At 54.1% G+C, this 25,311-nt stretch overlaps 1 protein-coding gene across 9 annotated transcripts; it reads left to right on the top strand.

Moving 5' to 3' along the window:
* The first annotated feature begins 483 nt into the window (after nt 1–483).
* Nucleotides 484–23,643, top strand: HPS1 (HPS1 biogenesis of lysosomal organelles complex 3 subunit 1). 9 transcript variants are annotated; one of them, XM_082722251.1, is made up of 20 exons: nt 484–856; nt 2,136–2,238; nt 3,612–3,719; nt 8,583–8,720; nt 8,930–9,072; nt 9,345–9,453; nt 10,165–10,325; nt 10,802–10,904; nt 11,488–11,586; nt 11,694–11,763; nt 13,569–13,624; nt 14,872–15,039; nt 15,135–15,314; nt 16,312–16,373; nt 16,912–17,046; nt 17,125–17,190; nt 18,254–18,398; nt 20,484–20,597; nt 22,359–22,441; nt 22,936–23,643. In XM_082722251.1, exons 3-20 carry the CDS (start codon nt 3,612–3,614, stop codon nt 23,096–23,098), a joined length of 2,103 nt encoding a protein of 700 aa, XP_082578377.1. In that variant the 5' UTR covers nt 484–856; nt 2,136–2,238; the 3' UTR covers nt 23,099–23,643. The 9 variants fall into 9 exon arrangements, with proteins under 9 accessions (XP_082578377.1, XP_082578379.1, XP_082578382.1 ...); XM_082722253.1 differs by having other exon boundaries at nt 533–615; nt 2,127–2,238; XM_082722256.1 differs by having other exon boundaries at nt 549–615; nt 2,127–2,238; nt 10,802–11,045.
* Nucleotides 23,644–25,311: the final 1,668 nt, after the last annotated feature.

The following is a 25,311-nucleotide window of genomic DNA, read 5'->3' as shown; positions in this document are numbered from 1 at the left end:
TCTTTATAGAGAATTCCAGCGTTGGCACTGTGGGGCCAAGCCGGCCCTTCTGCGGGCTGTCTTCTCCCCAGGCCACAGAAATCAAGTCACCTTGGGGCAGCTCTCGAAGGGGAACTGCGGTTCAGCAGGTAAAGCCAAAGGGTGGGAAAGAGCCCGGGTTCTGATTCCGGCTCGGGCCCTCTGCAAATTATTTCCTCTTCCTGGGCCTTACTTTCCCACTGTGTGAAGCGCGGTGAAAACCGACATGTCCCTAGAGCCTCGGTGAGGAATCGCCGGCGTCGTGGCTGAGGGGAGGTGGGGGTGGAGCCCAGGCAGGTGTCCCTGACCGCTGCGGGTAGCAGCCCCCAACTCCACAGGCTTCCGCGAGCTCCTGGACCACCGGAAGAATGCGGCCGAGGAACTGCAGGAGCCCCTGCTCACAGGGCCGGGAGGTCGAGCGGAGCGAAGGGCCCCCGTGGGAACGCGCGACGCCGGGCAGAGGCTGGGCTCGAACCCGCGGACCGCGCACCCGCTTCCAGCCCCTCCCCGGGCGGGGCGGTGACGCGAGAGGTCACGTGATCGCACCCGGAAGCGCTCCCGGGGCACAAGCTGCTGGGGGGTGTGCTGCTGCCGCCGGTACGTGGTCCTCGCCCTCTTTCCGAGCGCGGCTCCCCGCGGCCCCTCCGTGGGCGGCGGGACTTCTTGAGCACCGCCCCGGCCCGCGCGGCCCTCCGGAAAGTGGAGGCCGACCACACCCCGGCCGCACGGACCCCGCCCTTCTGGCCTGGGTCCCGCCGCCTCACCTCTCGGAGCCTAAGTTTCTGCAGCCATGGAGTGGGGCGTGCACCCCCAGCCCGGCCCGCTTCCCAGGGCAGCTGTGAGCTTTGCGGGGGCTAGCGGGGGGCTGCAGACACTGTGGAGTGCGGGGCGCACGGAAGGCTGCCGTTGCGCGGGCGCCCCGCGGAGTCTCTCCCGGGTCCTCCAGCCCAGCAGGGGCCACGCGGGTCCCGGTCGGAGGGGAGCACCCCGGGACAGAGCTGCTGGGAGACCGGCGCGGCGGCTCGAGGGCGGTTTGCTGGGGAAGGCGGTGAAAATGGGGCCGGGGCTCTTCCCCACATTGGGCCCGCGCCATCTGGAGCTCCAGTGAGGCCTGTGTTACCACTTCGGAGCAGCATAGAAAGGGGAACAGGGAAAGCACGAAATGACACCGGCGAGGTTCGCTTTCCAAGACTCATTTGGAATAAAACAGTAGAACCTCATGTCCGCTGAAAAGCATTTCCACTTTTCTGTGAATTGTCATTAAGGCCAGTTATGCCGGTGATGTAGCAAGTCTCAGTTACGCTCCAGAAGAAGCTGAGTTCCCGCTTTCCTTTCTTGCCTCTTACTTGCTTACAGTGTTCAGTTTCCTAGTTAGTTTACAGCTTTATGCTGTTCTGCCTTTCATCATCCCAATGTGAATAATTCTGGAGCCAGTTTAGTTCACCCTGTTATTTGACAAAGGGAAGCTGGGGAACAAGGGAAGGGAAGCCCACTTCATGTAAGAAAGCAGAGTTTGCTAAGGGCTTCCAGCCTGGTTATTCTGTCTTCCCCTACAACCTTGTAGGGAGGTAGAGCAGGGAGGGGTTTGAGACGCAGGCGTTTAAGTGCCTCGGCCAACTCAAAACTAGAACCAGGTCTCTGGTGCCTTCTGTTTTGGTTTACTTCATAATCCCAGGGTGTCCCCTCCCTTCTCCTGGGACCGCTTCCCTGTGGGGCTGGATGTGCTGTGCGGTCTCCAGTCGCTCCTGGCAAGCCCCTTGGGACTGCTCAGAGTGGGTTTGCAGACCACACCAGAGGTCTCAGTGACCCGTGGTAAAATGAGAGTGCCTAGAAGGAAACAGTAGGCAGGAATTAATGGTTGTGGGTCCCTGCGATGCCCAGAGGACTGTGCTGGCCGGGTTTGTGTTCTCAGTGGCGAGAGGATGGGGGTGGATGGGATACAGGGCACCCCGCACCTCCTGGCTGTGGAGTGTATGTTCTGAGGAGACTCCCTAGGGGCCAGAGAGAGACGTTTGACCTCTGAGCCCTTCACCAGCTTGTCCTCCCAGAAATGGACAGCAGGCAGATGAGAGGCTCTGCTGGCCCTCATGACTTCTGTGTGTTATAAGCATTTGCAGGACCCCAGATGCTGCGCTGCTCTGCGTGAGCTGGTCATCGAGTCTGCTGCGGCCCTTTCAGAACCTCTGGCTGGCTGGGGGCTTTGCGGTGCTTCTTGCCAAGGTAGGTGATCCTGCCTGACCTGAGGGCAGAACGGAGGCAGACAGTACCCCCTCCGGGGCTGCTTGGGGGCAGCAGGCGGTACCCACCAGAGCAGGCAGTAGACCGCTTCACACTCCGCTGCTCTCCCCCTTCTCCGCCTGGGGTTTAGCGGTTCCATGGGAACAGGCTGCATTCTTTGTTCAGTGTGGAGGAACCACCTTGAGGCCAGGGGCTCAGAGTAGAGTTGATAAACCCACAGGAAACTGGGGAGGAATTCAGTAAGTGCCACCAAGCTGGGAGCTAGGGGATTCTGAAGAGTGTCACTGAGTCCAAGACCTCAAGATGCTATGATCCTGCTTGAAACTGGGCATCCACTCATGGGGCAGTCGGAGCAGAGTTTTCGGGTCATGGTCACATCTGGGCACACATACAACGTGATCTTGTCCACGTGGTACACCAAGGGGCATGCGAAGATGAGAAGCCCCTGCCTGCCCTTTATTTGGCTACAAGCAGATGGCTGGAGAGCTCTGGCCTCCCCTGGCTTGGCCAGGCTTCCCCAGGGTTGAGAGGATGGATGTCCTGCCGGCCCCCGAAATGAAAAGCACAGTGTGGGACACTCTGGCTCAAGAAGCTCCCCAATGAGGAATAATGAAACACATTTTGTATAATCAGGCATTAATATGTGTGACACAGAACGTGTGGGTGGTGGGACGGGCAGTTTTGGGGGGCCAAAGGCACTGGTGGGTGTGGCTGAGGAAGCAGCAGCTACGGGAGTGTGAGAAGGAGCTGTGGACAAGGTTAGGCAGCCTGTTCCCCCCAGAGCAGAAGGAGCTCACGAAGGAAGTTATGACATGCTGAACCCACTCCTGGGGGCTTTGAAGCTTGTCTTCTGGGGCTGTTTTTGCCTCGAGGAGAAACACATTTCTGAACTGCCCAAAGGGAGGTGTGCTAGCCTCCCTCCTTCTAGACCAGGCACCGACGGCCACGAGCCACCACACTGCCTGTCCTCCTGGGCGGTTGATCCTCCGTCCCAGTCAGGAGTGGGGTCCTTCCGTAGGTTTGGTGCAGGTAGGCCCGTATGCATCTGACGCTCTGGCGAGAGGTGCGGGAAAACACAGAAGCAAGAGCCCCAGCCTTAGGCCTGGTTTTCGATCCCAGGGGCTCTGAGCTGTGCTGAGTCCTGCTCTAGAAAGTGGGAGTAACTAAAGATTCCTACATCCTTAGGTCGTTCTGAGGGTGTGATAAAATAACAGCAGGAAGGCCCCTGCTGTGGGACCTGGTGCCCTGCGAGGGCTCAGTGGGTACTGGCTGGGGTTCTCCTCTCTTCGTTACTCAGGCTGAGCTTCTGGATAAAGAGGCTGGGAGGTGACCTTGCCTTTGCTTCTCCCTGGCAGATGAAGTGTGTCTTGGTGGCCACAGAAGGTGCAGAGGTCCTCTTCTACTGGACAGATGAGGGGTTTGCAGACAGTCTGCGGCGGAAGTTTGGGTTTGAGGGCGAGGAGGTGAGTGCTGGGCCAACGGGGCATGGGAGGGAACAACAGCCCAGAAGTACCAGGTGGCAGGAGAACCTGCCCCTCCCCCGGGGCTGTACGTGAGGTCCGGGCTCCTGCACATCCAGCTGCTCATCGTCAGCAGTTGGCCTCTTGGTCCTCTTGAGTTGGTGACCTCACCCCTACTCTACCAGGGCTCCTCGGGCTAAATGAGAGCCGGAGGAGGGGATAGAGTATTAATCACCCAACAGAGAAATTTGGTGTCCTCATTTCCTCTCCCTAAAAAGTGTAGCATAAACTTAACCCATCAGTTAATGGACTTACTGTACACCGAATGCTCTCACAGGGCAGTTGGAGATAAGTGCGTGCACATGCGCTTGCGGACACACACACACACACATCTGTGATTCTGTCACAATAAAGTATGCATATTGGTCATCACAGAAGTTTGTGACCACACTCTCACCTCCCCCAGCCTGGGCCATCACCAGTGTGCTTTCTGTCCCAATGGAGGAGTTTGTGTTCTGTAGGTTTTTATGTAAATGAAGTCATGTAGTATTTACTCCAAGTGGTTTTGGGGTGGCTTCTTTCTGTCAGCATAATTTTGAGATTTACCCATGTTGTAGCGTGTGTCGGTAGTGTGGTCCTTCTGACTGTTGAGCAGGGGGCCGTTGGGTATCGACAAGCCATGGCTTGTGTATCTGGATACCTGTTGATGGTAACTGTGTCCCACTTTTGACTTTTCCCAATAAAGCAGGTGTGAACATTCATGTGCAGTCTCTCTATGGACTTCACCTTTCACTTTTCTTAGGGAAATACCTAGCACAGAAGGACTAGATCATGGAGGTGCATGTGAAACTTTGTAAGAAACTGCCAGATTTTGCCAGAGGGGTCGCAGCACATCAGAGCCCACTACTCAGTATGAGAGTTCTACTTCCATATCCTTGCTAACACTTGCTGTGGTCTTTATAATTTTAGCCATTTTAATAGGCATCTCCTGGGTCTCGTCATAATTTTCATGTCCTGTTGGCTGATGATTTTGACATCATTTCATGTACTTACTTTCCCTCTATGTCTTCTTGAGTTGAAGTTGGTTCACATTTTGCCCGTCTTTTTATTGGGTATGTTATTTCTTACTATTCTTAATGAGTTTTGAGAGTGTTACGTAGTTTGGGTGCAAGTCCTTTATTCAGTAAGTATTTTACAAATATTTTTTTCCAGTCTGTGTGTTGTCTTCACATCCATTAGCCAGTATTTTATAAAGAGCAGATGTTTTTCATTCTGATAATCTTTATCCAACCCAAGATCCGAGAGTTTTCTCTGTATTTTCTTCTAGAAGTTACATACATATATATATACATATATATGTATATATATATGTATATATATATGCTTTTTTTAAGCTTTCTTTTTTATATTAGGTCTCCTTTTTTTAGCTTTTATATTAGGTCTAATGATCTGCTTTGAATTTTTGTATATGATGTCAAGTGTGGATTAAGGTTTATCTTCTGCATGGAGACATCCAGGGTAATCCTGAAATATTACAGCATGGAGATAGTTGTCATTTTCACTCATAATTTCTACTCTACATTTGAAAGGAGTGATTTATTTTGAAAACTTTTTCCAGATGAATATGGGGTTAAACATATTTGCAGGGAAAGCAGTAGAGAGCATCCCAGCACTTCTGCAGCAGCCCCGACAGGTGGCTTGCCTGGCCCCTTCTCGCTCTGCTGGGCGTAATCACCGCTCAGCCAGTTCCACTTCAGCAGCTTAATCCGCCCAACATCCCCACTATTCTTGTCCCCGTCTTTAGGAATAAAGATATCAGAGATCATGATGTTTTAGTGGTTTCCTTTAAGCTAAAAAACTGGTCTATTAGGCTCTTTTATTTTTAGCAGTCAATATGTACAGTATTTTCTTTTTTGAAGAGAGAGAGAATGCAGGTCGGGAGGAGACAGAGGGAGAGGAAGATGGAGAGAATCTCAGGCAGAGCCTGACAGGGGGCTCGATCTCAGGACCCTGAGATCATGATCTGAGCCGAAATCAAGAGTCAAACGCTTAACCAACTGAGCCACCCAGGTGCCCCAATGCATATAGTTTTTTAAAGAATTTTTAAATATTTTTGTTCTTAACCTACTATTTCAGTCAGGTTAGCTGAAGAAGCCAGCTGTCAATAGGCCTCTGTATCCCCAGAACCTGCCGTAACATGAACAGAAAGGCACTTGGTATATCAGTGAATGAATGGATAAAACAAAAGAAGCAAGTTATCTGATTGTGTTTATCTTCCTCTTTATTTAAAACCTCGTAAGGGAACAAAATCCTAATTTTTTTTCACTTCCTAAGTGATTACTGTAAAGAAAAAAATGCCTTTAAAGTTTCATTTTTATGTACACAACGCTATTTTTTTCCTGATTCTATAAATAACATGAATTAATTGTAGGAAATTTGGAAATACAGAGAAATCGTTTTTAAATGACCCATAATTCTAGTACCAGAGCCATTAGCTCTTCTATATATTTCCTTTGGGTCTTTATCTTTTATATGTAGTTGGGATCATACCACATTTACAGTTTTATTTTCTGTTTTTCCACTTTCCGTTACATCAAAAGCATTATTCTTTTTTGTTAAATATTCTCAAAAGCACAAATCTTAGTGGAAGCATTATATCCCAGTATATAAATAAATGTATCATTTATCCGACCATTTTTCCCATACTGGGCATGTATATTGCTTCTAGTTGGCTAAAACTGTTGCTGCAGGGAACACTTATGCTTGAATTTGATCCCACATCTCATTATTTCCTTCAGATAATTTCCTATAAATAGAAACGTTGATTCAAAAGCCATTCAAAGATAATAATGCACCACTTTATAATTCCAAGTAATAGTAATTCCTTTGCACTCTGCCTACACCAAGTATTTTTGTCTTCCCCAACCTTTAAAAAAAAAAAATCTCACAACACCTGCAGGAAAAGCCACTCCTTTAAAAACGAGTTGCTTTACACAATCCAGATTTTTAAGCAACTTTCTCTTACCATAATCTCTTCGTGGCAGTTCAAGAAAATTGTGGCACATGAGTAATTCAACAAACGTTTGGCTCTGTGGAGGGATACTCATTCAACGAATATTAATTGAGAACCTACTATGCGCCGGCCTCTTGGGGTGAAGCAGTGAACACAGCGACAGGATCCTGCTCTCGTGGAAGTTAGGGCTACAGAGGGAGGACAGAGAGTGAACGGGGTGCAAAGAAACACATGAGTTCAGGGAATGTTAAATGCACCAAAGAAGTTAGACCATGTGGGGTGAGAAGTGATAGGGGCAGGGTGGCCAAGATGGTCAGAAAAGGGGCCATCTGAGCTGGGGCCCACGAACCACCGCTAGCGGGACCCACCTCTGCTCCTGAGCAGAGCTGCCTCCCGCTCCTGTTTGTAAATGCTGCTCATTGCCCGTGGTTAGGTGCCTGTTTTTCTTTTCAAAGCAAGGTCTTACTTCCTCTCCTTTCTTTCTTTCTTTTTTTTTTTTAATTTTTTTTTTATTTTCTTATAAACATATAATGTATTATTAGCCCCAGGGGTGCAGGTCTGTGAATCAGCAGGTTTACACTTCACAGCCCTCACCATAGCACATACCCCCGCCCCCAATGTCCATCACCACACCCCCTCATCACCCTCTCCACACCCCCCTCCCCCTGGCCACCCTCAGTTTGTTTTGTGAGATGAAGAGTCTCTTGTGGTTTGTCTCCATCCCGATCCCATCTTGTTTCCTTTATTCTTTTCCTGCCCCCCAAGCCCCCCACGTTGCATCTCCACGTCCTCATGTCAGACTCTTCTCCTTTCAGATTTCACAAGCTCAAAGTCAGGATTTGGCACTCTCCGTGTTTCGGTCAAGTCTGCGCAGATCAGCGTGGGGAAGGGCAGCTGTTCTCCTTTCTTCCCCTTCCAGTGAGGAGGGTTTGGGGGTGCCCATTCTGCTGGCTTTATGCCAGTTTTATCTGCAGATTTTCAGCAGCTGTGTCCAGTTTCTCTTTGGCTCTCTTTGTTTTGCTCCTGATTTTGGAGGGCAGAGAAAATGGCTGGAGGAAGAGCTTGGAAAAGTGAAGGCTGGCTTGTTTTGGAATACGGGACGGTACAGAAGCATAAAAAATGGGGGAGGGGGGTCTCTCCTACTCTCTCGGCCAGAAGGAATACCTTTAACAGCGTTACACTGACTTTTTAAATATTTTTTCAATACTTTGTTTTTTCTATGTGTTTTAAAATACTGTCCTCAGCGATTTTTTTTTTTTTTAAGGTAACATCAGAGGAATTTTCCATGTCCTTGAAACTTCCAGTATTTTAGGTGGCTTCACATTCTTCCTTCATTTAGCTGAGCTGTTACTTATTTAACTGTTTCCCTGGCACTGGGCATTTCCGGTTCTTACAGTCACTTGCTGCTGTAAATTATGCTGTAGTGAGCATCTTTGTGCGCTTGCCTTTGCCCTATCCCTGATTGTTGTCCTTAGGATATGTTCCCCCGAGGTCGACCAAGTGTAACAAAAAGCACGGACTCAGGGACACATAGGGAACTTCCTCAGAGTTGGTCAGTTCTCCATTAAATGCCCCCCGCATTGCACTGTGGAGATGGCTGAGTCCTTAATGTTTCCTTCTGGATTCAGAGCCAGAAGGGCACAGGTACCTGGTTGACCCTTCCCAGCCTCTTCTAACTAGCACCAGGGTGCTGGGGGCAGTCTCCTCTTGCCCCGCTTCCCTGTCAGGATGGTGGTACCTTCCAGCAGGTCTAAAACAAGGGACACCCTTGCTAACGAGGCCTGGGTCTTGTCCATTCCTTTTGTCGCCAGGGTCTGGCACTCTAAGAGGTGTTACTTTCTGCCCTCTTGCAGCTTCCCGCCTTGGAGGACCAGCTCAGCACCCTCCTGGCCCCAATCATCATCTCCTCCATGACCATGCTGGAGAAGCTCTCAGATACATACACCTGCTTTTCGACGGAAAATGGCAACTATCTGTACGTCCTTCACCTGGTGAGTGTGTAGCCCCGGGGCCCATGTTCCTCTTCCCTCAGTGCCACGGGCCATCCATGAGCCTTTCCCTTGAACTTCAGATTCTCTTAGAAAGCAGAAACCACCCTGTCAGATTCCCCAGGGATCTAGGCCTCCCCTCGCTCTCCTCCGGGATCAGGCCAGGTGAGGGGTCTCCAGAGCTGGCTGACCCCAGCCCCCTTGGCCTGCAGTTTGGAGAATGCCTTTTCATTGCCATCAACGGAGACCGCACGGAGGGCGAGGGCGACCTGCGGCAGAAGCTGTGTGTGCTCAAGTACCTGTTCGAGGTGCACTTCGGGCTGGTCACCGTGGACGGCCAGCTCATCCGAAAGGAGTGAGTCCACTCTGGCTGACTTTGTGTCCTGTGTCCATGTGTGAGGGAAATCGAGACGTGTAGTGGTTTACTCGGGCACCTGCCTCCCGGTTCTGTGCCCGTCCCACTCCAGGGCCACGGCACTGCCTGGACCAGTCCTTCCATGCTCAGAGGGCTCTCCCACTTGTCGTCTCGAGTGGCAGGTGCCTGCCCAGCCCTGGTGGTAACTCTGCTCCTTTGGTGGATGGTGGGCACGGGCAGCTTTCTCAGGGTCTCTCCTGCTCCGCCCCCAGGCTGCGGCCCCCTGACCTTGAGCAGCGAGTCCGGGTGTGGGAGCACTTCCAGAGCCTGCTGTGGACATACGGGCGCCTGCGGGAGCAGGAGCAGTGCTTCGCCGTGGAGGTGACTACTGGGCGCGGGAGGCCTCAGGCCCCAGGGGTGCCGGGTCAGAGGGCAGAGGAGACACACCACCGCCCCACCATGAGTGAGGTCATGACAGACCCTCAGACTCTTACCTTTAGAAGGTTGCTGTCTGTGGCCGCATGGTGGGTTAGATGCTCTGGTGGGGTTCTCTACAATAAAACAGACATTTTAACACAATTTGGGGTCACAGTAAATTATGGAAATTCTGAAGCTAGCTCCCTCCATTCTGACCGCCCCCTCCTCCCCAAGAAATTACATTGAACCGAAACTAGCATGGAAAGTAGTGAAAAAGAAACAGCCCTACAGGGAAGATGGCCCAAGTGCAGATGGTGGTAACACCGCCACCAGAACACTGACTTAGGCCCTCAGCAGCTGCGGAGCTGAGCCGGAGACTCCCAGGTCAAGCTCCCACGGAGGAGCTCAAGGGGTCCCTGCAGTACCTGTGTTTCCTACACAGCACTTAACTAGAGTTGACGTTTCTCTTGTCTCTTTCCTTGCATATTGTCTGTCTCACCCCCTAGAGTCTAGTGACCGGACCATATGCCCAGGAAGGCTGACCCGAGTCACCCTATCCCCTAGTGTCTGGCACGTAGTGTGCGTTCAGCATGGACGGAGTGAGGAGACCCACCAGCCCGGGCCTGGAGCAGGGGTGGATGGTCAGTGACATGGCTTCCTTTCCCTGCCCTCTAGGCTGTGGAACGGCTGATTCATCCTCAGCTCTGTGAGCTGTGCATAGAGGCCCTGGAACGGCATGTCATCCAGGCTGTCAACTCCAGCCCCGAGAGGGCCGGCGAGGAGGCCCTGCACGCCTTTCTGCTCGTGCACTCCAAGCTGCTGGCCTTCTACTCCAGGTGATCCCTGGTCCTGGCAGCAGAGGCCCAGAACCCTAACTTTCCCCCAACCCCCAGCTGAAAAAGCACCACCTCCCCAGCCAAGAAGAACTTCAAGATGTGTCTCTTCCCTGAAGCCTCCTTAACTCTTTCGTTCTTAGCCCTCTCAGCTCATTCCCTTCTCTGAGTTAGGTCTTCCTGGAACACCGTCTCCGAATCTGAATTCCAGAACTTCCCCATGGGCTGTAACTGGTCCCAGGTGGTTTCTCATGGGTGGTTTTTTTTCTTTAACACAAGTTTTATTTAAAAAAATAATGAACTGATTAATTTTATTTGTACCTTGCCTTTCTTCAAGAAGGATGAAGCCAGCTGACACGTTCATAAATTCCTTGAGAGCAGGGACTCTGCTCCAAACTCCCTTAACCTGCCTGCCCCGCGCCCACTATTACCTGCAGGGGGCGCCAGTGTGCGCTGACAGCCGCCTGCTCTCTCTGTAGCCACAGTGCCAGCTCCCTGCGCCCGGCTGACCTTCTTGCCCTCATCCTCCTGGTCCAGGATCTCTACCCCAGCGAGAGCACAGCGGACGATGATGACCCTCAGGTCTTGGGCCGGCTCACGGGGGAAGCTCCCAAACCCAGTCTGGAGTGTGCTGGGCAGGCCACCTGGGGAGGCTATGTTTCTGCATCACAGTTCTGGGCCAGCGGGGGTGCTATAGGCCTTGACTTCCTGCTGTTTTCAGGTGTAAGAGGAATTCTAGAATGATGTGGTTTAGTCAGTGAAAAGAACAGACTTTTGGAGTCCTTGCCGCTCTAGACCTGAATTCCCTTCTCTGTGCACTGGGACAAGGGTTGTTTGGAGGAGTAAAGGGGACAGCTTACCTAGAGCCCAGCCGTGCCTGGGGTGCTTGGAGGGTGCTAGCCACTGTCCTCGCCCACGCTGACCCCACTGTCAGTGGCAGTTTGGTTACCACTGTGTTGGAAGTTCGGACATTTCAGTGGTTCTGGAGAAAGACTAGGCCACCTGGAACTGAAACCTCAGTGGGAAGTGAGGACGCCCACCCATGGATGCGTGGTGGCGGGAGGCACCAGGGTGGGAGGGCTGCGGGTGGAAGAGCTGGGCTCCGACGGGGGAGGGGAGGAGCAGATCAGAGGGGCTCTAACTAGGTTTCCCTTGCCTATGGCAGCCTTCTCCCCGGAAGCCCAGGAGCAGCCAGAGCATCCCCATGCAGCAGGCCAGGAGCCCTGCCTCCACAGCCCAGGCCAGGAGGAGCTCTGCGGCAACTGTGTGTGCTGTCCGCCTGCTGCGTGGAGGGGTGGGGGGCCCAGGGTCGAGCCCCTCAGGAGAGGCTCTCCCAGCCCTCAGCCCAAGATGCCCTCTTCTCCCTTCCAGGAGACCGACAGCTTCTCCCTCCCTGAGGAGTACTTCACGCCCGCACCTTCTCCCGGAGAGCAGAGCTCAGGTGAGACCTGGGGAGGAGCAGGAAGGCGGCAGGGGTGGGTGGGAGGAGCCCAGACACAGACACCGGGATTCCCAGAGCGCAGGGTGCTGCCCTGCACCACTCCCAGCTCCAGCCTGGATGAAAGCGCGGCCACGGAAATGATTCTGTGTGACAAGCAGATTTCATTTAAAATTTCATCTCCCGTAAGTGTAATTTCTGCCCCTTTTTTGGTAATTAATTAATAGTAACTAAAATTAATAATCATTTCCTTTCAAGTATAATGATTTAAAATGTACATATTCAATTTCTATACCTTACTTGTTTTTCCGGAAGATGTGAGTGGGTAAACAGTAAAAAGAAACGGAAAATATTCAAAATCTTGCTAATGAATAGGCAACATTGCCAAGAACAAAGATAAGCCAGAATCTGTACCGTTGACGTCCATCTGGGTGAGCATCACGTTGACCTCTGAAGTTCTTAGGGAGAAGGAAGGATCCCATCACCTAACAGAGGAAGGCCAAGATTTTAGAAGACACTTCTCGGGGACTGAGTTTTGAAAGGAGTTTACTGTGTGGCGTCCTTAAGCCAGTTCTTAACCCTGGCTACATGTGGGAGCCCACCAGGTGGCTTCAGCCAGAACGGTGAAGCTACAGTCTGCAGGCTGGGACCCAGGTGTGAATGCTTCTAGAAACTGGCCCCGTGAGGCCGGCGAGCATCAGAGTGGGAACCGACCCTGTGCACAGATTCAGGTTAGCACAGTGGTTCGAAGCCCTGTTACACTGTGGGCTTACTTAGGGATCTTTAAAAACTACTGAAACCAGGCCTGCCAGTGCCAGGGATTTGGACTTAATTGATCTGGAATGTGGCTTGGGCATCAGGATTTTCAAAAGGTCTCATGTGCCGCCATAGCTCGAAACTAGTGGGTTAGATGTTCCTAACTGTAATTCCATGGATGGGCTTCAAGCAGCCCGGGATCCCCGAGAGCCCACACTAGCTCCTGTTGCCTTGCACATTCCTCTGGGCCCAGGGTCCATAGCTACCCTCTGGTCTCTAAATTCCCCGTGAGTCCAGAACACATCAGGAGACACCGCTTTGGGGTCGTCACCAAAGTTCCTTTTTCTTGTAACTACTCGCTCTCCTCATCCATCACAATCTTCCTCCTGGCCTCTTTCTCAGTGGTTAGTTTCTATGCCTCCGAGCTGTAAATAATGCCATTTCACAGTGCCTGGAACTCCCCACTTACAAATGGCTTGAGTTGGACTCGTTCATTTGTAAATCGGGTGTTCAAAACATGGAAACGGCCTTCCCTACAGAAACATGATTACAAATGATAGCTATCTGCAATGAAATATAAGGGAGCACTGTATTATTACAAACAGGTAATATTTCAGATCCGTAGTGGGCTCAGTAGGTTTTCTGGGAAAGGGAGGCTGCTGCGTTCCCTGCGCATAGTGGGTGCTCAGTAGAAGTTTGCTGATTGAGTAAGTGTGCTGCCTCTTGGGGAAGAGGCACTGTGGTAGACGGGAAGAAACGGAAGGCGTGAGAGGGTATTCAGGGGGGCCAAGAAGGGCCATGCCCCCCCCCCCGCCCCTGCCGGGTACATCGTCAGGAGCCCACACCCAGCAGCTGGCCTTGGGGGGAGCGTGTCTTCCACAGGCTGCTCGGGGATTGCAGAGCACACCCTGCACTTCCAGCCTGGGGTCCGATGAGCAGGGCAGTGCGGCTCCAGCCACGTTCTCTGCTGCACCCTCCCCTTCTGACCCGCTGCTGAGCCATTGTTCAGACGTTCACGGTATTTATGTTCTCTTATGGCCCGTGTCCTGTAGGTAGCACTGTCTGGCTGGATGAGGGCACCCCACCCACGGATGCTCTCCAGGTCCAGGTGAGCTTCTCCTGCGAGAGGGAGGGTCCATAGGCACCAGCTGATTTGAGACGCTGTGGTGGGCCCTGGGGACTCCGAGGTGTCTCCTCCCTGTAACTCCACACAGGGCCAGCCCTCCTGCTGCCACCTCGGGGCTGGTCAGTGTGGGGACAGAGCTCATCCCAGAGGCTGGGGCTGGGTGGTGGGCGGCCCCGGAGGGGCAGGTGGTGGGCGAAAGGTGACCTCAACTCCAGAGGACTCCCACCCTCCTCACTGTTGCTGGGACTGAAAGTCCAGCTTAATTGGTGATGACTTTTTCAATTAGAAAGTAAGTATATTCGTTGTAGAAAAATTGGGAAATATGAAAGTATGAAAAGCAATGAAAATAACTCAATCAGTCTTAATCCTTCATTCAGATGTTAATTTCTATTAATATTTTGGGATGTTTCCTTCTGTCTTCCCTCTGACTTTATGTTCACATATGAACATATACACGTGTGTATGTATATTTACACACTACATGGTTGGTTTTTTTTCTTTTACCAAGTTTGAATCCTAATGTCCTTCATTACACTGTTTTCATTAAGCGTTTTCCCGTTTACTCCGTGCTGGTCTTCAAGGGTTAAGAGTCCGTCACGTGCCTCTATTAATTATTTTAGTGGATTCCCAAACAACTAGTACATTGTTGCTAGGTTTTGGGCTATTCTAGAATAGTAAGACTGCAGTGCCAAGTTCTCGTGGCATCTCTGGTGATTTCCTCAGTTCTCTACTTTTTCCCACTAAAGCCTTTCTTACTTATTTAGTAAGGCTGGATTCTTGCTCAGTTAGTCCTCTCACGCCTCAGTCTCCCCCCGAGACCAGCAGTCCAGATACTCTGAGGATGGGTCGAATGACGGCGTTATTGACAGGCCTTCGCCCCAGTGAAGGCCTGGGAGGGAGCTCCCCCCACCCCCAATCGTTCCTGCCCTTTTAGTCTCTTTTCTGCCTCCCACTCCAGGTCCTGTTCCCCACGGCCCCTGCTTGCCATCCAGTCCTGACTCTGGGTTGAATGGCTCCGAGGACACAGGGAGACCAGGTCCTAGAGCTGCTGGGGCCGTGGTAACAGAGCACAGGGGTTGAAGAGCTGGGTCTCTTGGAGTGAAAGTGTCTACCCCCATGATTCACAGGGAAGACAACAAATGGGCAGCTATGGTGGGTGCATGAGGCAGAGGCTGAGTGGCCCCCCCGACTGGAGCCCTCCCACAAACAGCTCTTCTTCTTCTGCACAGATAGCTGAAGACACCCTCCAGGTGCTGGACTCACCCTCCCCAGTCGCTTCTGGTCCCAGAAGGATCTTTCTGGATGCCAGCATCAAGGAGAGCCACTGCCCCATGGTGCCCCACACTGCATACTTTCTGCCCCTGTGGCCAGGCATCAACATGGTGCTCCTGACCAAGGTGGGAGTGACCCTCACCTCCCTCAGCAGTGCCGCAGCCGGGACACCTCACCGCAGGCTTCCACTGTTCATCCCGCTCTGTGCTGCTTCCCGTAGGGCCCCAGCACCCCCCTGGCTCTTGTCCTATACCAGCTGCTGGAGGGGTTTTCCCTGCTGGAGAAGAAGCTCAAGGAGGCGCAGGAGGCCGGGAGCACCCTGCGGTCCCACCCCCTCATGGGGGACCTGCGTCAGAGGATGGACAAGTTTGTCAAGAATCGTGGGGGGCAGGAGATTCAGGTGAGACCTGGGTCCCAGGTATGGTGGCCTCTGGGAGAGGAGGCAGGGCCGGGGCGGCAGGGTCTGTTCTGCTCACACTGGGAAGGGAGCCCCACCGTGGGCCCGTGATCCTTGTTTTCCCCATCAGGAACTGATAACAGAAACGTGACAGTATTTTCAGAGCATTTTGATGTGAGTTTGGTAGAACACGAGTTGGATTTCCTGTGCTTTATGTGAGGAAACCAGAGCTGAGGTTACTGGCAGGCAGATGGCAGGACCAGAGCCTGACTCTAGGCCACCGTGAAGGCCAGCGGCCTGTCCCCGGCGTCCCTCCTGTGTGGCAGCTCATGCCGGCGTGCGGGACGCCCACCCCCACCTCAGGTGGGAGATGAGACCGGGAGAGGCCTAGATGGTAGAAACGCCCAGTCTCTGCCGGGAGCCTAGCAGGAGTTCAGGAGGGGTGGGTCACCTGGGAAGCAGCTGGTGGTGCTTGGGTCCGTCTGAGGACCCGAAATTCACTGTGGCTGCCGTACATGGGCGTCTGAAAATGAGAAGAAGGGTTGGAGGAGATGGAGGAAGTGAGTGAAGCTCAGACCCAGATGGACCCAGACTGTGCAGTGAGCGTGGGGGTGGGGTGCACAGTCCCCCTTTACGGCGCTCGCCAGGGCCTCATCTTCACTCGCCAGTGCCTGCCCCATGTCCGCTCCTGTTCAGGGCGCTCGCCTGTCCCCTGACAGCTTTAGTTCATGTGTCTGTGCCACTAGGCAGTGAGCCCCTGCTTGCCGCACAGAAACTGCTCTTTAAAGAAATGCCCACTGGTGTGTATGGTAGGGCGCAGAGAGCTGGGGGACTTGCCGGAGAGCCAGCTCGGACTGTGTGAGGGCAGCTGCATGCTGAGACTAAATACTGAAGCAGATGAGAGGTGTGGGTCCTTCCCAGAGCCCGACATCACAGGCTTCTCCCCGAGACCTCACTATGGGGCCGTCAGCGCGAAGCCAACATGTCCCATGTCCTACAGAGCACCTGGCTGGAGTTCAAGAGCAAGGCTTTCTCCAGGAGCGAACCCGGATCGTCCCGGGAGTGAGTGGTGGGCCCTGAGGATGGTGGGGTGGGGGAGTCATTTGGCCAGAGGGGCAGGTTCCTCCAGGCCAAGAGGGAAAGGATGCTCAGGAAGGTGCTCAGGAGGGCCAGGGGCCTCCCAGAGAGCAGAGTCCCGCCTGCAGACACTGGAGAGGGGCTGGGAGGCAGGGGGGCTGCAGGTGGAAGAGGGGGCCTTGAGGACTTAACGTGGGATAGGGGCTTAAGTTCCCACCCAGCCTCAGCCCTGAAGGGTGCACTTTCCCTCATTTCCCTGTAAAATAAACCGTTGGTGGGGAGGGGCAAGATTTCAGGAGCTTCCACCCAAGTACTGTATCCCATGGTGGGGGAAAACCGGGAAGCTTCCTCCTCAATCTCTGAGGGCAAGGGTGTGCTTCAGCAGCTGTGTCTGTCATCGGTCAGGTGACCCTGACCCAGAGGATGAAGTCCAGTGGGTTGTAGGGGTGTGTCTTCAGCACACATGCAGACAGCCCCCCTCCAGGGCCCTTCCCACTGTCATGCTCTCTTCTCCTGGCACCAGGCTGCTCCAGGCCTGCGGCAAGGTGAAGCGACAGCTCTGTGCCATCTACCGTCTCAGCTTCCTGAACACGGCTCCAGGCCGGGGGGGCCCCCATCTGCCCCACCAACTACAGGACCAGGTCCAGACCATCATGCAGTAAGTGTGGGCACCCTCCCCTGCCCCCGTAGCTGGACCAGGAGCCACACCACACCCACCTCCCTGCTTCCCTGACAGAGAGAAGCTGATGGACTGGAAGGACTTCTTGTTGGTGAAGAGTAGGAGGAACGTCACCATGGTGTCATATCCTCCTGCCTAAGCCTCTCGTGTCCGTCTGTCCCCCGCACCTGCCCACTCTGTCAGAGTGCGGGCTTTCAGGAAGTAACAGATATGTTCCACCAGCTCAGCATCTTTTCTCTGAAGAATAGGAGTCTGTCATGGGTATCTTGTCCGTAGGAATGCTCCAGGACTGAAAGTTCCCAAATCCCTGCTGTCCCACAGGGACTTCCTAAAGGCTTTGGAGATTGTTTATGTTGACATTGTCTGGCCAGCAAAGTGGTAACAGGAGGGGCAGGGGTCCTGGGACATTCCAGGAGGGTCAGGGGTCCTGGGATCAGGAGAGGCAAGGTTCCTGGGGTAAGGTGGGTTAGAGAGTCCATGTCCTCCTTAGGAGTCACAGAACACAGTGGGACGTGAAGGCTCTGAGAAGGCCTGCACCAAAAATGTTTATCTGTTTAAAAACCACTGTCCAAGACCTATCTGACTATTTACCGTGTAATACTAGTTCTGTTGAATACTGATTTTCCCTGCAGCTTTTTATAAAGCAGCTTTTCCTGTGTGGAGAGGCCAGTATGCAGGTGAAAGGGTAATAGAGGCCCTCTTTAGCCACCACCCTGCCCTGTTGGCTGCTCCCTCTCCAGTGGGAACCTTCCAGGTTCACGAGGTGAAGTGTGGAGAGAGGAACAAAACCACGCCTGGGCGGTCAGCTAGGCTCATTTATCAGAGGGGTAGCTCTGCTGCCCCACCAGCCTCACCTTTTATGTGATGTAAACTCATCTCTCGTGAAAATGATAAAATAGGAACACTCACTATGCCTATTGGGTCTAGAAACCCACAGGTTAGATGTGCTAGTGTGGGGATCCATTGTACTTGCTTCATAGAATTTCACAGTGTTGGGGGTTCAGAGGTAAAGAGGTCTGGGAAAACAGGGACCCTAGGGGGTTGGCTGGCATGGCAGCTGTGGGGACAGGTGGGCACAGCAGGCCTGCCCTCCGGACTCCACTGCTTAGCCTTGCCAGAAGCCTAGGTGGAGGGCAGAGTTACCCCTGCCCCGGTCCCTGGCTTTCACCTTAACCCCGACCTTCACCTACCTAGAAGACTTCCCAGGCTTGGTACATTTCATCTACGTGGACCGCACGACTGGCCAGATGGTGGCCCCTTCCCTTAGCAGCAGTAAGAGGATTTCGTCGGAGCTGGGCAAGGGGCCGTTGGCCACGTTCATCAGAACCAAGGTAACCATTGCCTGGCCCAGGTAACTCTTCACCCCTGTCAGACAAGATGTGCTGGTCTGACCCCTATCCAGAAGAGACTGATGCCACCCCCCCAGGGGCTCCCCTGAGGCCTTGGGCCCACCCCACCTTAACCCTTACTGTACTCTTCTGTCGGTGTCTGCACCCAGCTGGTCTGCAGGCTCCTGCCTTGGCACCCAGGGCCACATGGGCCTCAGTCGGTGTGGGGGCACCTTCCTGGGTGTCTTCTAATGTGCCCGAAGGAGCGTGTCTGGGTAGTGAGGTCAGTTGGGGCAGCAGCCAGGCCCTGACATTGTGCTTGGTATAAATAAATCCCAATAAGTTTTTGCTGAATGAATTCAAATGGAAAGAAGAAATGCAAGGTCATTCAGTTTGGATATAGGATTTAACACTCGGTGGTTCGCACTAAAGAAACATTCTCTGGGGGTTCTTGTATTCTCTTTAACAGACTCTTTCATGGCAAACTAGTGTATTTCTATGTAGTAGGTAGCATGGTATAAACATAAATTAGATAGATTCATCTCGATAAAGCATATGCTAATAGGTAAAGTCAGGAGGAAGACAGAAGGTGGGTTGGGCTCTGCCGTTCCCTGGCCGTGTGGCCCGGGGCATTATGTGGTCTGAGTGTCCGTGTGCTCATCTGTGAAGGAGGCTACTGACACTGTTGACGTCCACACGTGGCAATGATTACAGACGCGCGAGATGCTGCGGATTAAATACTCAGCTCGGTACGTGGCACAGAAGAGAGACAGAACTCCGGGAACAGTTGCTGGTACCCGCCTCCCAGCCATCTGTCGGGAGATCCTTGTGGTTCTCTGGCTGCATTTCTTTGCATTGTTTTTCGGTGCGGTTTTTTGCCATCGGTCATAGTCATGGATCATTCCGTAGGTGCAATTGTGTTTACCCACGTTTTTGCTTTCTATCTGATGCATTTCCTCATGTCATTAATTCTTTATCAACGTGATTTTTAACAAGTCCACAATAGTCCATCATGTGGCTGTAACATAATTTCCTTAGCCATTTCCCCAATGTTGGACAGTTAGAGTGTTTCCAGGCTCTCGCAGTCATAAATAATTCTGCAGCACATACCTTCGTGCATCCATCTTTGTCCTCGTCTGATTATTTTCTCAATATGGATTCCCAGAAATGGAATTACTAAGTCAAATGGGAGGAATGTTTCCAAGGTTATTGATACACATTGTCAGATTGTTTTCCTGAAAATACAGCAAATCCCCAAACGTGTTTGCAGATGTAATTAGACATGACGCTGTGGTCAGGTTGGCTGTGAATCATGCATGCTTTCCACAAAGCTCTTTGGTACGAGAGCTCATCAGGCCTTTTCCAGTCTGGGAAATGGAGGAGTCAGGCTGTCCCCGCTGTCCTCCCTTGGGCAGGTCACAGGTGGCACCAGGAAGTCCTTGATTAGGCAAGAGAATGTCACCCAGGGGATCCAACGCACATGGTCCCTCGGTCACTGTGCTTCTGTCGGATCTCTTGGTGAGTCCTGGTTGGGACTTTACCCTGGAGCAGAGGACATGCCTGGCTTAGGCTCCTCTGTGTTCACATGCCCCGCAGCACCTTCCTGGCATAGAAGCTATGCCAGATGCCCGGCCCTGGAGGGGACCAGGTGGGCAGGTGGTCCTGGACAGCAGGAAGGGTTTCCAGGTGGCCACACCCTCGTCTCCTGTTAACTAACCACATGCTTGGCTGTTTTCTGGGCTGAATGATCAGCTTACTAGTTTGTGGCTTCTGTGCATGGTAAAGTTAAGTGAAGTATTTTTACGTATATTTTATTGTCGTAGTAACGGTGGCAGGGGGAGCGGGTAGTCCACCCACCCACCCGATAATGAGTTGTTTTTGAGCTCGCACTCTTGATCTAGGCCGTGCCCCTGCACTAAGGAAACAGGCGAGCCGGAGCAGCCGCTGGCCTTCCAGAAGCTCCTCCTGAGTGCTTTTCTTCCCGCGGCAGGAGCCTGAGCCCCGGGCCCACTGTGAAGAGAGAGCCAACCCCGCAGGCCCGGGGAGGCTGTCGGGGCTGCCACGAGCACATTGTCCCCCTGTCCCCAGGTCTGGGCTCTGATCCGGCTGGCACGCAGATACCTGCAGAAAGGCTACACCACGCTGCTCTTCCGGGAGGGCGACTTCTGCTTCTCCTACTTCCTGTGGTTCGAGAACGAGATGGTGGGTGCAGCCAGGTCCTGAGGCAGGACTTTCCCGAAATGCTTTCCTCTCTGTTCACTCCAGGATCCCTTTCTTCTGCACTGTGTTCAATCTGCCTCTTCATCTCTTCTCATCCCTAGTGGAGCTGACAGGGAGCCACAGCCGTTGGGACCCAGACTCAGAGGTCCCGTGTTCAGGGGCGCTGTGTGACCCTCCAGCAGCTGTCTGAATGACTCATGCTGTCACTCAAGGCAGCGTCCAGGTCGCACATGAACACATGGACGTGTGCCCGGTGAGAATGGCTGCTCACGCATGCTTCCGGCCACCCTTACGGAGCATGGCATGCTGTCGCTCCCGCTGGAGAGGCCAATAAACCGGGGTTCAGAGCAGTTAAGCAACCTGCCCAAGGTGAAGAGGACAGTCCGGCCTCCTGGCCCAGTACTTCCCTCCCTAGCCCTCACAGTTACCCCAGTGTAAGCACAGGACTATTTCTCTCTCTCCCTCTCTCTTCTCTTTCTTTCCTGTTTCTCTTTGATGTCTCCTCACTGGTCACTCGGAGTCAGTGTTCCAGCTCTCCCCATTCCTTCTGCCCCTCACGCCCCTCCACCCCCACTGGACCCTGCCCTCTCCCACTCCTGGCACCAGCCCTTCTTCACTCTGCCATGAGAGTGACAGCCAGCACCTTCGAGAGTGCAGGCTGCTTCCTGGGTCTTTCACAACCTCCCGTCCCCCCAGCCCGTGCTGTGGTTGGGTTATTAGCCCCATTTTACAGAGAGAGACACTGATGCGTGGAGATCAAACTCCATGGCCAGGGCCACCAAGGCCATAGATGAAACAGCCAGAACTCAAGCTCAGCTCTCCTGGCCGACAGGCCCATCTGTGCTCCAAGCCTGGGATGTGTGTACAACCTTTACCTTAGCTTCTGTGTGTGTGGCTGGCCCGACGGAGGGACAGACTGAAGTAGGGCTATGGGGGACAGAGCCAGCTGTGGAGGCTGCCTGCACCTGTGCCATCCTGGGCAGCCACCAGGTGCTCTGAGCACACCTTCTCACCTGCAGGACGGGCCCCGCGGTGCCCACGTGAGCGTGGAGACGATTCCATGACTGTGCCCAACACACAGTGGCTGCCCAGTGCATCTTAATTCCCTTCTCCTCCTCATCCTTTTTTTAAGATTATATTTATTTGTTTGAGAGAGAGTAGAGTGAGAGGGAGCAGAGCAAGAGAGCATAAATGGGGGTGGGGTGCAGAGGGGAAGCAGAGTCCCCACTGAGCAGGGAGCCCGATGTGGGGCTTAATTCCAGGACCCTGGGATCATGACCTGAGCTGAAGGCAGACGCTTAATGACTGAGCCCCCCAGGTGCTACCTTCTCCTCCTCATCCTGCCCTGGAGACTATGGTCACTTTCACAGCACAGACTTGGGCCTTTTGACAATGCCTAGCCCTTCAAAACCCTGCAAGGCCACCTCCCAGGGTCACGCTCCCAGTAGCCATCCCGAGCTCGTGCAGGTCCCTGACTTAGGTCCACGCACTGAGGGGAGTGAGAGCCTCCCCACGTGCACTGGCCAGGACACTCAGAACTTGACATACGTCACCTCCAGTATCCGCCGGGAGGTTACTCTTAGTCCCACTTCACAGATGAGAAAACGAGGTAGGAAGAGGCCCAAGCAGCAAGCAGCCACCATGCGGGCTGAGCCAGGCTTTGAACTTCGTGTCCAGCTCGGGCTCGTGATCTGTGCAGCACACTACCACCGCCCCGCGTAAGAGCTTCCTCCTCTCCCGCAGGGGTACAAACTGCAGCTGATAGAGGTGCCCGTCCTCTCGGATGACTCGGCGTCCTTCGGCGTGCTGGGAGGAGACTACTACAGGTGACCGCGGTTCACAAGGCAGCGGGGAACGGGGGGTACCCCGACGAGTGCCCCTCCCCTACTGGGGAGCAGCTCATCCTTCAGGAAAGCCCCCCAGGAAGCCCTAGGTGGGAGCTCTTTGCTGCCCAGCCCCGTGTTCAGCGAGAGTGGGTGGGTGGGCGCACACCCTGTTTCTACCTGTCTCTGGCCGCCACACTGTTGGCAGCACCCGCCGGCGTTCGTGCTGGGCCTTCAGCCTTCCCCACCGCCTCTGTGGCTTCCCGTGGCTCAGACATGGCCGTCGGCAGACCCTGCGCAGGACTGGGAACCCAGAGGGGTGGAGTGTGCAGCCCCGGGGCCATGCCTCGTGCAGTTGGGTGGGAAGGCTTCCCTGGCCAGGTGCTGGGGCCTCGCCAGGTGACAGTGCCCATGCTGGGCCAGAGGGTGTGGGAGACGCCTGTGTCCAGGAAGGCTGCTGTGGCCTCGTTCCTGAGTCCTGTTCCCCCTTTCTCTAGGAAGCTCCTGCGCTACTATAGCAAGGGACACCCTGCTGAGGCCGTCAAGTGCCACGAGCTGCTGGCCCTGCACCTGTCGGTCATCCCCACGGACGTGCTGGTGCAGCAGGCTGGCGAGCTGGCCCGGCGCCTGTGGGAGACCTCCCGCCTCCCTGTGCTGTAGGCTGGTGCAGCCCGGGTGTGCACCCCTGGTCCCCACGCAGAACAGCCACCAGGGGTGGGACAGCCCCCTGGGTCTCTTAAAGAAACCACCTAGACTAAGGCTCCCCTCCAGGTACCAAACCCCCAAATTCTCTTTGGAGGAGCTGGGAGGTGGGAAGGGTCCTTTGTTCTCCTTAAAACAACAGTGGCTGTGAAGGTAGACCTGGGGCACCTGCTTTCAGAGCTGCCTCTCCCCGTATCGCCAGGAGACGGGGAGTCCCCGGTGCCTGCAGGTGTCCGAAGATCCCTCCTTTAGGCTCCTTGGAATGGAGAAAGAGCTTCCTCAGGAAGCCGGTTCCCTCCCCAAATGCAGGGTGCTGCCTTGGCTGGATGGGAGCTCCCACTGGGCCCCTTCCTCTCTGCAGTTCGGGGTGGGTTTCCTACACCTGCACCCCATTCCCCGCCTTCGGAGGGGTAGCACCGACCTCTCAGCATGGCTGGGTGGGCGGCCCGGGCCATGGTGTGAGCTCAATAAACGCCCCCCGTGGTTGTTGCTGTTCAGCCGAACATGCCTGGTCTCCTGGGCTCTTCCTGATGCGCAGAAGTCCTGGCCCCTTCACATCCCGCTCCATCCGGCTTCCGGCCTCAGCCCCACCTCAGAGAGTCGTGTCCCTCGTGTCACTGGGTCCTCTGCATCCCAGGCAGTGGTTTATAAACCTTATATCCCAGCCGATCCCTGTGTGCCCTGGGTTGAGAACTGCTGCCGAGGAGGGCGGCCCCTCTCCTGTCACCTGGAAGCTCCCACCCCAGGACAGGAGAGCACCTGAGCCCTGGGACTGGGGCACGTCACCGCGGGGAGGAGAGAAGCGCCCCATCAGGGAGAGGCCCCCGGGCAGCGTTCCTGACCTGCTGACTGCAGCCGGGCCTTCCATGTCTTCAGTCTTGAGCCAAAATTCAAGCAAAGACTCTTCTTTCCTGTTAAGGAAACAGCTAGTGGAGGCGAAAGGGGGGCAGAACCACACCTCACACGAATGTCCTCAGAGGTGGCAGTGAGGGGGAGTCACCTGAGGTGACGGGGACTGCATTCCCCCTTAATATCTTGACTTGATGAGTGGAAATTTAACCTCAATTGGGAAAAACACAGGAGAGCACAAAGGAGGAGGGGAGTAAGTCTAGAAGCCCACTGCCGCTTCTGTCACCTAGTACTCTAGTATTCTGTCACTTAGTATTGTCCCTTAATTTTTAGTAGCTGCATAATGTTGACATGTCTAGGTGAGCCAGTCCCCCCAGTTCTTCAATGCTGTGACACCGGGGCAAACACCCTGCCTCAGACTCTAGCACAGATTCACACGGTGCAACCCTGGCGAGCGTGGGGTGTCTCGGTCCCCAGGAGGAGGATCCGCGGAAGGCTCTCCCGCTCGGACATGGATACTCTCTGCATACTCTCCCAGTGTTAAGGTGCATTTCTAATGGCGGGTTTCTAGAACATGGACCCATGTCATGGCACCACAGAAACTCAACTCTTGGGTGCTTTTTTCCTCCAACAAGAGGAATGGCCTGCTAGCTAATGGGTAGAGAACAAAAGGGCTGCTAACTCAAGGCAGGCTGGAGGATGGCAAGAAAGTGTGGTAGCTGAAGATGTGACTGGCAGATGTGATCTTTAATCCTTGAGCATTCTGAGGAAATGGGAAAGGCGCCAAAGTCAGAAGAGGGATGTCTAGGGCTTCAAAAGAAGGCAGCGAACCCCAAGTTCCCCAGCCCTTGCAGTCTCCCATGGCCTCTTGAGTGCAAGGTGCTTCAGGGTCTGGGGGAGCACGAGCAGCTCTCCAGGGGCCACAGCGATAGATGTGTCTTCCCCCACGGCGTAGTTTTGCAGAGGCCCCAGTCATGGCAACCCTGTGGGGTATAGAGCCGCTCACCGTTCTGCTGGCAGAAGGATAGGGAGCTAGTACAGGGTCTGACCAGTTTGTCCTCAGGATTTGCTCCCTGCACACCCCCCGGCAGTAAACTCCCTGATAAGAGGCAGGACAGAGCTGGGGAAGGGGGCCCTACCAGCATGCTCACAGGCTGCCTGACCTCCCCGCTCCCTTCTCTGAGCTCTCATCCTTGAAATGGGAGTTCTGGGGCCCCCGTGAGCATAGCGCCTCGCACGTGGGAGCCCTAGAGTGACCAGCACAGTGGCTGTCCTCTGCGGCCTGGAGGGGACCCGACTTACGCCTAGTGAACTGGCGGCCT

Source organism: Mustela nivalis (assembly GCF_964662115.1).
Source record: "Mustela nivalis genome assembly, chromosome: 2".
Lineage (NCBI taxonomy): Eukaryota > Metazoa > Chordata > Mammalia > Carnivora > Mustelidae > Mustela > Mustela nivalis.
This window is presented reverse-complemented; position numbering and strand designations above follow the sequence as displayed.